Source organism: Harpia harpyja, chromosome 4 (genome assembly GCF_026419915.1).
Source record: "Harpia harpyja isolate bHarHar1 chromosome 4, bHarHar1 primary haplotype, whole genome shotgun sequence".
Taxonomy (NCBI): domain Eukaryota; kingdom Metazoa; phylum Chordata; class Aves; order Accipitriformes; family Accipitridae; genus Harpia; species Harpia harpyja.
Window position 1 is genome coordinate 31,409,243 of NC_068943.1, and position 12,843 is coordinate 31,422,085.

At 37.7% G+C, this 12,843-nt stretch overlaps 1 protein-coding gene across 4 annotated transcripts in view; it reads right to left on the minus strand.

Moving 5' to 3' along the window:
• Positions 1-12,843, minus strand: part of ZC3H13 (zinc finger CCCH-type containing 13) — a 49,338-nt gene that overhangs the window by 18,125 nt on the left and 18,370 nt on the right. For all 4 annotated transcript variants that reach the window (XM_052786103.1, XM_052786102.1, XM_052786101.1 and 1 more), the window contains 7 exons: positions 12,137-12,245; positions 9,738-9,877; positions 8,829-8,989; positions 7,312-7,509; positions 5,734-5,907; positions 1,642-1,946; positions 118-582 (listed from right to left, as the gene is read on the minus strand). In XM_052786103.1, the coding sequence (XP_052642063.1) occupies positions 118-582; positions 1,642-1,946; positions 5,734-5,907; positions 7,312-7,509; positions 8,829-8,989; positions 9,738-9,877; positions 12,137-12,245 (1,552 nt within the window). The remainder of the gene's footprint in view (positions 1-117; positions 583-1,641; positions 1,947-5,733; positions 5,908-7,311; positions 7,510-8,828; positions 8,990-9,737; positions 9,878-12,136; positions 12,246-12,843) is intronic.

A 12,843-nucleotide genomic window follows, 5' to 3' on the forward strand; every position in this document is an offset into this window, starting at 1 on the left:
TTAAAAGCATGAACTATTTGGCAGCACTTCCATATCAAATATCAAACAAGATAGTATGAATGTTAATATTCAATCTCCAATGATAGGGACATATTAATTTTTTAAATCACGCAATACCCTTGTCAGATAATTCTGGACCTCTGCCTCGACTTCTGCCAGTTCTATCGCTTCTGCTCTCATTTCTGGAGTCACTTCTGGAGTCATTCCTTGTTTCAGCACGAGAGCTCTCCTCTCTGCCATGGGATCTTCCATAGCTGCGTGAGTCCTCCTGATACTGGTCATCCTTTTTATGGGTATCGCGACTCTCTCTGTCTCTGTAGTCATGGGAATCTCGTGTAGAGCGCGAATCTCTCTGATCACGACTATCTTTGGTATCTCTGCTATAATCCCTTGTATCTCTCGAGTCTCGAGTGTCTCTGGATTCCCTTGGCTCCCTCCGATCTCTGTTGTCTCTTGTCTCCCTCCGATCTCTTCCTTCACGAGACTCTCTGTCATCTCTATGATCCCTGGAGGTACTCTGCTCCTGGTCATAATCGCGATCATCTCTTGTTTCTCTTTCTTTTTCCCTTTTCCCTCTAGTGTCTGTAAAACGTTTAAAAGAATGTTATATAACTGGCTTAATCAGAGCAAGCAAAAATTTAGCACACAAATAACACTAAAGTAATACAGTCAAAATATACTTCTGACATACACACAGAAAATCAAAATCAGTATGTAAAAGTAGGAGAAGATCGTGTTGGGTATCTACCTATACATTCAGTAAGGTTTAAATATCTTTTTGTGAATTTGAATCTGTACTTTACAAATATTTACCTGTTCAAAAGACAGTAAGTATAATAAAAATAAATTTTAAACATATTAGAAAGCAATCACACTTCAATAATTTTAAGGTAGGATCATTTCTCCTCCAATCATAAATTCCTTTGTTTCTCCACGCACATGTATTTTCAGGAAATTTGTGCTGTATTTAGACCACTTGCTTTTAAAACCTCAATGTCCTGCTAAAGCCTTTTTTCTTTTGGTAAATTACATTATTTGTAATGTTACTGCTACAGGAAGGTAAGTTTACAGCCAGTCTAAAAAAAGCTGACGTATGTACTCTTTGTAATCTGTCTCTTGAGAGAAACAGCATGTTTGCCCATCACAAAGCTCAACCAGCTTTACAGATTGCCAGAGGGAATGACTGCTTCTTTGCACATACCTCAATGTCAATTAAAAAGACAACAGACAGAGCAATCAGTGAGGACTGGATTAGCATTTGGGCACCTCACAGAAAAGAGTAACAGTTACTTACAAGTATCCTGCCATCACTCAGCTGATCCCTAGCATATACCTGATAACCAAGAGAAGATCACTTACCTACTGACACCACCATTGCTTTACACAAGAAACACCTAGACAGATGCCTGCAGGATCTTTACAATCAGCTGAGCCTACATAAGCAGTTCTATCAGGAACACTCGATTGCACAGTCCCTGAAAACACCACCACCAGCACAGGAATGATAATACAGCCAGTATTTTCTTCACCCCCTACCCATCGGGATAGGTGCAGACAATGCCACAATTTGAAAATCAAGCTTCAAAATGCAATTTGAAAACTATTAAAAATTATTCTGAAGTGCTATTTTTTTATTCATACCATCCCGCCTTTCGTGGCGCCTATCATGAGACTGTGAAGTCCTATCACGATCATGTCTTCCCTTTTCTCTTGCAGGAGATCGGTGTCTCGAAGGGCTTCGCTTCCTCTGAGGAGAAGAGTGTGGGGGATAGGGAGAAGATGATCGCCTTGCAGGCGGGGAAGCTGTCCTTTGATAGGATGGAGAAGGAGTTCTTTTGCGGTGTGGGGAAGGAGAATGTCTTTGAACAGAGGAGCCTGACTGTGATGAAGAGGAGTGATGTCTGGAGGATATGGGAGAATGATGCTGACCTGATGGGGAAGCAGACCTGCAAGGAAGAGTCAGAACAGGCACACATGTAATAACTTGATTTGAAAGGTTCTTACTGTACCCTACAAAAAAAAAAAAAAAAAAAGACTGATTAAAGTAATTTCTGCATTCTCTACCCTCTGACTGCTGAAAATAAGTGCTGTTTCTATAAAACATCAAACTAGTCTTCCCTCAGGGGTACCAAGGGTATCCTTTCAAAGTATGCTTATCTTTAAATGGTTATACTTTATTTAATATCCAAGAACATGTTGTCCAATCAAAATTATATTACACAGCTACCAGAATGCTTTCCTGGGGGAAGAGAGGGAGGAGTCAGAAAAAAACATGATCTTCTCCCCCAACCCCAAACCAACAACAATTGTTTTCTTCAATATAAAATGCTTTTTTGTAGTTCATGGTAAAATTAGGCAGATAACTTTTACACAGTGTTACCTAAGGGGAATTTTTCTTCTTTTGTTTCCAACAGCATTCAGTTTTTTAGAAAGCAACACTGTCTCCTTCTTGTGCACTTCTAACTTTTTTAACATTGTTCTTTAAACAATTTAGGCCTGGATCCTGAAAACCCATATGCATATCCACTTAAAATTTTAGCAAATATGAATGTTTACAGAAACACAAAAAATTCATATCTAATAGAACAAGGAAAAGTAAACAAAGTGTCTCTCATCTTTGAAATCCCATCACATAACTAAAGGTCATTCACACAACAGTAAACCAACTTCCTCATAATATGTTATCCCATGCACAGTCTAACATGAACAAACACACGCTTAAAACCTTTGAGCTCGGTAGTGGTTTTTTCTCCCTTATCAGCATGAAAACAACTTGCAAGTATCTTTTCTCATGAAATATGCATTGCCCTTAACTGCCAACTCCCTGCCACTTCACTAAATTCCAGAGACTCCAAAGAAAAGAGCAGGAGTCAGAAAAAACACACATGGACAATACATCTTCAAAAACCCCACTTAGTTTTAAGTAATTCAGTTCCCGCTTTTGAATGTCCATATATAGTGTTGGTGACTTCAAATAAACATCCAGATCATACAGATGAATATCTCAGTTTCAGGTGACACACAAATGAGGGACTACTTTACCATAGGCAGTAGTACTTCCCTGCAATCTTTTGCAATAACCCAGCAGTTGGTAAGGATATGTACGTAACACAGCTTTTGCTGAATTATCTTGCAAATGTCACAAGAAATTCTGAGATAGTTGATGTCAGTTGGGCTCTGAAGAGAACGAGCTCTGGAATCATTCAGGTTGGTAGGCTTACAGCCTGTCATGACACTGTCCAAGAGCCAAATGGACAGTTGCCTAGCCAATGCTACTCAGCAGTAAATCTCCTGGCTAAGGCTTCTTAAAGACCCAGACTCTGCAGGTAAAAAGATTCTCCTCATGTCAGGAACACAGAGCAATGATTCAGCTTCCAAGGAACAAAGCTTTAGGAATGGAATGCTAAGTGAAATCTCTGGCAACCGGAGGTAGGAACTGCAGTCTGTAAGGAAGTCCTTTTTGGGTCAAAGACAACATGGTGGAAGTCATCTCTTAATACCAGCATTTCATCCTTCCTTCTAGTCAATGTCAGTGACTCAAGAAAACCACCTTCAGAGCCCCATGGAGTAGTATGCTGATTACCATAGGACCAATGTCACAAAGATGGTGGTTTCACAGCCAGATTCTACTACAATACCAGATATATTCACTAAAGGAAGCATTTTGACTTGACTGTTGAGGCACTTCAGACTTGTCAATTGAGAGAAGTCAAACAAAATTTTTGCAGGACAGGCTGAAACAATACTTGAACTGAGCCACTTCATCTCTACCAGAAAATATACCCAGGAAAGTCACAGAAAGAAAGGGGTGAGACAGAAAAAAAACCAAAACCAGCCTCTGGAACATGCTTAACTAGGACACCCTGAAGAACAGGCTGCACCTATTTTTTCAATTTTTCAATTTAATTCATACTGTGTCTGTAAGCTTGTATACTAGGATATTGCCAGGCCTGGAGACTAGCCCACTGAGACGTGTTTATGATGGTCAATGCCAGAGAATATTTGGACACCTCAACAATAGACTAAGATTCCGTACTTCCTTGTCTGAAGACCTAAAAGTGCATGAGATCCAGCTGATGCATTCCTGATGTGGCTTAGAGATGCCTGTAACTTCTACACACAGTCTGACCTCCAGGATGCTTATGCGTAGCTCCTTTTGTCTGGAAAATTAAAAAGCCTCCAGGTCCCCTTGTGCACACTACCAGTAAACATTCTTCATGAATGTCAGGAAAGAGGAAACTCAGTTTCTCTGTCTCCACGGATATATACCCATGCTGACCACAGCTTTCTATCACAAGAGGGAAGGTCTGACCAATGACTATTCCTGAGGAAACCAGTAGCCCGCTTGCCTCCAAGATGACAATTTGTACACATTGTCTCATACACATGAAACAAATGGCCTGGAATGAGTAGTAAAATTTCCAAAGCACTCAAAGTAAAATTCGGTCAGGGTCAGAAATGACTGACAGAATCTAATATAATTTCATGATTTACCGTCTTTAACTAAGACTACATTTACTCTTCACCATTAAACCATTACGATGAAACACAGGGTTACTAAAATTGGCTTGCATGGAAGGCTATCAATGGTTTGGAGACAAACAAAACACTTCAAATATCCTTCCCGGCTTCTAGCAGAAGGCCCATTTATTTTCCCTGCTTAACATTCCCTTGCACAACACTTGATACATCTGCATAGAACCCCCAAGCAGGCAGTGACGAGCAAAATAGTGCAGTAGGTTAGAAAAAGTGGGGAAAAGGGTACTGCAAAGGTATTTTTCAGTCTCCTTACTACGCCAGCTGCAGGGGGAACTGGCTGCTCTACTCCTTCCCCTGTAATAATCCAATTTAGAGAAAATGTCCACCAGTGACATCTAGCTTAATACAATACAACGTTGTTCCAGCTGAACTGAGTCACTACAGCAGCAAAAGAGCTTGCTTACAACTCTTAGGATTGCTGAATGGATGGGTTTTATTTTGCTTGTTTTATCAGCATGCAGACATATATGACATCTGGTGTCCTCCCCCCACCCTTCAACAGACATGCAGAAAATCAGTGTGCCTCCCTCTCCATTAGACAAACACAGGACTGCAGTAGTATTCAGCACTGCCATTCTAAACCTAAGCTTACAGACTCCTTCAGACCAAAATAAGAAGCCTCCTCCCTTTCTTTTTAATGGGTCGTAAAAGATTTTTTTCTAAGGCCTCTAGAACTAGCAGGATGATATCTTCCCTTCCTGCAAGAAGGGTCTCTGAAACTGTCCTCATATTGTACTGTTTAGCCTGTTGTGCTTCCTTTTCAGGAAAGATGTGTAGAGCCAGGATCTGTGTACCACTTTACCCATTTCAGAATGGAGAAACTCTTCTCCTTCCCCATCTCTAAGATAGAAGAATTCACACACTTTCTATTTTTTAAGAAGGGGGAAGGTAAGAAAGAGAAAAAAACTTCCCGAAGGATCACAGACTGACTGTGTCTCATATCAGACTTCTGAAGTTCTACCTGAAGCCAAAACATTTGAGAGAAACTGAAAAATGGAAGCCTGCACCATGACTTGTGTTCTTGACATGACAGGTACTCTCAATGTAGTAACTTGGCAAAAACTAAAAAGTCTCAGAGCTCAAGTGTTTGAGGCACACACAACAGACACATATGAACAAGTAGTCAAAGCAACAGAGGAAGTTTCTAAACTATAACTATTCATGGAAATAAAATCCATGCAATTGACCTCCCACCTGCGAGAGGGTGAGAAGTTATGTTTGTGAGTGGTTGACTTGGCTGGAGCTCGGGAGGTTTGTCTTCGCCTTGCAGCAGGTGGTGAGTACTCCCTGGAAGGGGAAGAATTACTGCCAGAATGATCTGCAGGACTAGGAGAACGCTTCTGTCTATGGGAGCTTTCAGAGGGATCCCTGGGAAACATAAACAGCAGCTTGTTTAATGGGTGTAATATGGCATTAGTACATTTCTATGAAATGACTGACAACTCCAAGACAAAACCTGTGCTTACAAGATCAAGAACTATCTTACAGAATCATTTGTTCCATCTATAATTTCATATATGAAATTACCATAAGGAAGCAAGACTCAAAAATGCAAGATACGCACTAAATTTCTTGCTAATCACTGGACTGTAAAATGCAAAACTAGAATATGGTAAAAACAAAAATATATTGTAATTTTACCTAATATTTCATGTGGCAGTGAAACAGAATTCCTATCAATGGCTAATTATCTTGCTACCCTATTAAAAAAATCTCTGTGATGTCAGAACTTAGTAGTTAAGAAGACTCAAGCTTACAGACATTTTCAAATGCTAATCACAGTTTCAAATGAAATAGATCTGTCAGAACCTTCAACTATGTCACTTACTGTACATCACGAAGATTTGATATTATTTCCTGATTTTTATTATTTAGAAAAAAAAAAAAGACAAAAATCCAACATTGAAATAAAAGGCTGTAGTCACCACAGCAATACCTGATCATAGTACAACGATAAGCCAAGTACTCTCTTGATCCTTTCAGCACTACCTAGAATATTTTCTAGTGCTTGTGACCTCCTTCCAGTAATGAAGTGTGCAAGCATGAGGGAAATAATATATTTTGAAGAAAGAATAGTGTCATTTATTTAATTGATTAAAGATACACAATTCACTGGTCTTCCACTCCTTAGCCTTTGCCATGCTAGTTACAAAGTAAACACTTAAACACATACCCTGTTTTCATCAAGGAAATACAGGATTTAAAAATGCAGGTGTTGTATTTTTCAACTTAAATGGACACCTATGCTTCAGAAAATAACGGGAACAGTCATATTAGTCCACTATTTGGTGTGTGTATATATATGTATATATATGCGAAAGTGAAGTAATTCTAAAATTGCAGTACTCTGACTACTTCAGAAATACTTTTAACCTACTGAAGATTAGGGAGACGTTAAACATGTCACTGCCAATTTAGAAAGATATTAGTCCTCTAAGATTTCAGAAGAGCAGGCAAGCGGACAGGTGAATGACTTTGACAAAGATTTTGGCAAATGAATTGCTCCATTGGTGAAGGTCCAACTTCCTGAAAAGTAATGAATCTTTCAAAAGGGCATTTTACAAACTTATTAAGTTATGTAATTAAAAGCCACCAATCTGTTAGTTATAGTCTATCAATCCATCTATATAACGCACTTAAAATATTTAATGAGTACTGAAAAGGCTGTTGGCAAAGCAGGTATAAATCCTTTATTATTCAATGTTCTATAAAAGATAACTTTAAAAGCAAGGTTACATTAATGTTAAAAGCTAGTAATGCAACATAACTTACCTCTGCTTCTCTTTTTTCTCCTTGTGCCTTTCAAAGTCACGCCCTCTCTCTTTCACCTCCCTTGCCTTTTCTTCTGAACGTTCTTTTGCTTTATGTTTTTCTTTGTGTTTTTTCCCCAGGGGAGTTTCCTCTTGTACTGGAGGAGGAGGACTAGGGGTACGAGGACCTTTCTTTTTACTCTGGTTACTTTTAGAACTCCTAGAGATAAATTAACAAGGGGGGAGAAAAATGACGGACTGCCAACTATTTCAAATAATGATTTCTCAGATGTTGGCAGGAAAGTTATAACATAAAGGGCCTTGAAGCTTTTAGGATAGGATTCACCACTCCATTACCAAGCAGCACTCAATAACTGCACTTGACTGAAGGGTGAATGTAGATGGTAAAAATTCACATTGAGCCCTTCCATTTATAACCTTTATTTCTGAAGCAAGCGAACAAAAATACAAATTGCTCCCGTTCAGACAGAACCAGTTTTCAAAGTTAAAATGCCCTTGCATGAACTGCACACATCAGAGGACCAGAACTCTATAGAGCATCTTGTGTGTTTAGCCTCCCATTTCTGCAATGCAATACCACAATCACATACACAAAATAACTTGAACAACTCATGTCTTCGATTTAATGTTAACTACCTGATGCAGGATAAAGCATTGAAATATTTTTGAATATGCATCTCACAATTTGAAATAGTATATATTTTTCCATATGAACTACCACTGACATAAACCCTATAAACTAGGTATCACTGCATACTGAATGTCAGTAGCATAGTAGCCCATGCTATACATTCTCACAGCAGATACAATATTGTTTTGTCCCTATTTTAAACAGGATTTTTGCTTAGCAAATACAGATGTGTTCGCTTATGTTGCTGCAGTAATTTCTTTCTTATCTAAAAGCTGCAAACAGTGATTCAAAAGGTCCTGCAGGCAGCAAGAACTTAGAAACAGGTTTTGGAGATTGACTTTTTGTGGCAAGGTGCCCAGTTTGAACTTCCTGTTATTTTCATATACCTTGTCCTTACTTCCCCCCCTGCCCCCATCCGCCACTTCTTTCCCTCTCCTGAATTCTGAGAAATTCCCTGCCTCGAAAGTCAAACATTATTTCCTGAACAGCAATATGCAATACCAACACAATGTGCAGTTGGTCAAATTTTAAACATGTCACTTCAGTCTAGAGGAGCTACTTCACGGGCTGCAGCATCTCAAATAAAACTGCTTCCCACTTTTTAATGGTTTATATTTCCTCATCACCTCCCAGAGACTCAGTACATTCAAAGAGAAAAGATCTGCTTGTAAACCATGAAATTAATCAACCGACAACTACATGCATATAACAATTTTCTGCACAAGATGATTCACAGTGCACAATTTAGAGACCTTCCCCTAAAGTTACATAATCAAAAGTCCTGAAAGCAAAGAAAATGAAAAACCATATTAATTATGAAAACTCCAGTAACAAAAATCAGCATGGTCACATTCTCACTTTCTCGCAAGATGAACCTACATACTGACCTCTGCTGATCCAAAAGTGGGGAAGATACAGTAGATGCTTTCTTCTCTTTCTTACTAGCCGAAGAAGATGATTTGGGACTGGATCTTCGCTTTGGAGATTTGCTAGACTTTCTTGGTGATGGTGATGGTGATAATTTAGATCTAGCCACGTCTGGAGAAATCTTGAGGAAAAGAATATATTAACCGATAAGACATTGATGCTCAAAAGCTTACCTGTATGCTGATATACATGTCAGATATGTAAATCCAGTAACAGTATACATCTGAGATCTTAACAATGTACACATATACCTCAAATAAACTAACCACATCGTTTTCAAAGATCACCATAAAAGGAAGATGACAGGAAAAGGGTGGGGGAAGAGAAGATGGGGTACTCTGTAATACATTACAAAAACTGTAACTAAAAGTTTGAAATCAGTACATACCCAGTTAGCACTCAAGTTTGTCTGAAAAAGAAAGACCTCCTTTCAGACTTTTTTTTTTTTGTTAATCTTCCCCCAAATTTTAGGGTTTCTAACACTTACAGCTTTGCCTCTGTCACTCTACTTTACTCTGTCACTACAAGACACGTTCAAAAAGGAGCTTGGCAAATGCCTTGTGTTTTCTTCTACATGTCTTCTGTGTTAAAGGTCTTACTAGTTTTATATCATTAAAATGCATTAAATCCTACTCATTTAATAGCTGACTTCATAAAGCAGAAAACTTGGTTATGGTGCTGGATTGACCAGATACTCACAACTAATATCCAAGTCACATACTAAGTGATACATGTGCCAGTTATTTACTACTACGTAACACAATAGTGCATTTGTAGCCCAGGAAGCTCAAGTCTTCCAGGAAACAATTAGAAGCCTGTGAAGTAGCTGATGACTTATTTTTTTAATTTCACATTCACATAATACAAACCTCTTTTTTAATGACTATTTCCTCTCGTTTCTCCATGTTTTCCTGTTCCAACTTCATGAGTTCTCTCTGAATCTTTTGGCGCTTCATTTCCAAAGACAGCTCGTGATCATAATCATAATTAACATCTCCATTATCAGAGTCTTTATTTTAAAAAAAGTAAATAGATTAGTAAACAATTACATATTAAATAAATAATAATATTTAGCATACTGGATGCCAAGCATAAATATTTCCGTGACTTTTAAGCACTGCATGAATGGATCAATGAAGCTAAGCCAAATCTCTTCTCCTATTATATGCATAAACCTGAAATAACTGCAATTAGTTCCATACAACCTGCAGTTAAATTCTTAAACTTCATCAGAAAAACCCACCTTAACTTCTTTTAGAGACTTGCATCAATTATTAAGCTGAGGTAGCAAGGGAAACCCAGTAAACCATTTATTTTTATTTAAAAAAAAAAAAAATTAAAAGAGTGTGTCTTCACAAAGACCAAAAATATATAGAGCACTACTTAATTAGGAAATCTCACATGAAACAGATTTAAATAGTGATGCATGATACTAGAGGATTTTGTATAACAGAATATTCCACAAATCAACTGATACACTTATTTAATTACATCTATAAATTGATTGTAAAATAAAAGAAGAGGTCTGTATGACCTCTTTCACTGGATAAATGCACACTTCAAGAGTTTATTTCTGTTTTTAAAACATTGCTACTGTTTGGTTTTCACATCAGAAAAGGTGCTATTTCTCTCGCTATTTCATTAAGTCATGGCTAGTTAGTATCATATGCTTCAAGCCTTGCAGCTGAAATCTTACTGAAAATTAAAGCAGTTTTACTCACTCTGTTTACATGTCTTATTTTGTTTATGGCTATTTAAGTCTAATGCTCAGAATGCACTTTAGGAAAATAACTGTCAGAGAAAAGATGACTTCATTAAAAAGTCATTAGCTTTCACTCCCCTTCCTACACAGAGGAACTATATAAAAGGTTTTGCAATAACTAAACTCAGTCTACAAATTCCCTTCATGTGTCGTCATGGGAACAGCTTATAGAGAGCTGCAGTTCCTAACAGCATAGGTTCTTTCCCAGTTCACATGTCTGCTTATATAGCACTCACTAGAACTTAATAGATAGTAATTCTACTTCATCCACATAACTGATCAACACTATTTCGAAAAAAATCCTAATTCTCAAGCTGAAAGCCTCAGTGTCTAAGACTTAAGACATTCATACTATACATTTATACAGAACTTGAGGTTTTTATGTTCCAAACGTTTTTGACTTAGATTCTATCTCCATGCATACATGTTTCCATAGCTCAATGTTTCTTAAATCATGCCAAAAATAACGTTTAGAAAGGAGTGAAAATATATTATGGCTACTTTTCTATTCAGGTATTGTGCTTAAGACACAGCAAAACAGTATTTGCAACACTTACAGCACATACTCTAGAAAAGCTACCTACTTCATGAAATTTACAGAGGTGCTCCCTCCCACAAACAACTTTTAGTAGTATACTTTATTGCAAATACATTCATTGTATCTGAATTCACTCAGAATGGATCAGGATTCCCATCTTCTCTTGTAACATTGTAACTACTTCTGAAACACTGACACTTACAAAACTACATAAACACCACAGTTCATTAGAACCTGCCGTATTTTATCTGTCAGGTAAACTGCGTCTCTAACAAAAGTGAAACTCAGGAGAGAGAGGAGAAAACAAAGACAACCTTTTCCTCAACTGTCTGCATATTAAATGGATGAGTATTATGAACAAGGACAACAAAATCACCTTTTAAACATAAACAAAAAAACCCCAAACCCCACCACCCAAACAAAAATGACTACACAAGGTAATGCAAGACTCTTACCACTCTTCAAGTGTTTTCAGAATATAAATAGTTCACCAACTGCTACCTTCAGCTGTTGTTATACTCATTCTAATGGAGCCCTTGTTAATGAGACAGTTCACACCATTACAAATTATGCAACAACCTACTGACTTTTGAATTCAAAGGAGTTACACTCTCTCAGACTGACCAGTTTCAAAACTACTTGGGTGTAACTTGAATTCAACTAGTGTTCTAAATGTGAAAGGTTCAGCCACGGAGTAGCCTATGGCCAAGTTCCTTGTTGTCTGAGGAGTCAAAAAAACAAAAAAAGTAAAAAAAAAACCCCATGTGTTTTTAAAATAAGTTGGTTTTACCGTTGTAGAAGTCCAACTCAGATTGCTTCTTTGCTCGTCTCCAAAAATAAACATTAATGGCTACTGCATAAAAGTGTTCTGCTTAGAGACCAAGCCTTTAAACATTCTGCTTTACATACAGCCCAGTAATCTTGCAATTCTTTGAGCCGTAGGGGGACAGTAGCTTAATTACACTTACCTTCTCTATTTGTTTCCCAATCCCCATTTTCCTCTTCACTTTCTGGTGTTCTCTCCTTTGTAATTTTGATATCCTCCTTTTCTCTATGTCTTCCTCGTGAAGACTCTTTCTATAAAGGGAAAAATGCTGCATTAGAGTAAACAACTTTATTTTAAAAGAAGCCTGAAGAAGCAGGTATATTTTACATGGTATTTTGGCTGTTTCTTTTTTATAGTACAAAAAGCATTTTCCCCTTTAGCCTGTTGAACAAATACCTTCTTAAATAAGCAGAGACTCCACAGGCAACATGTTCTAATGCAATTTCATACAATCAGTATGCAAATAGCAGATGGGGAAAAGAGCAGAAAGGATTCATAAAATAAGAAGGTTTAAAGGCAGAGCAAGAATCGAGCACGTATCAGAGAATAAAGTTTAAAACAGGAACTGAAAGAACAGACCAGGTTCTTAAGACCAGAAGTTTAATGAACATTTAAAGAGTATAATATTAACAGCTTGAGTAAGAGTTCTCAGCTGTAAATAAGAATATTTATATGCAAGGCAGATGAGCCTCAGAAGCTGAACCATTTAACTCTCCAAAGGATAAAGAAGTGGGGGGCAGGGCAGGAATAATTAAAAAAAAAAAAAAAGAGAGACACCCTTGGCTGGCAGAAGGAAGGGGGAAAAAAAAGTCTAAAGCAACACAATAGAATCAAGTTTTGTTGATAACT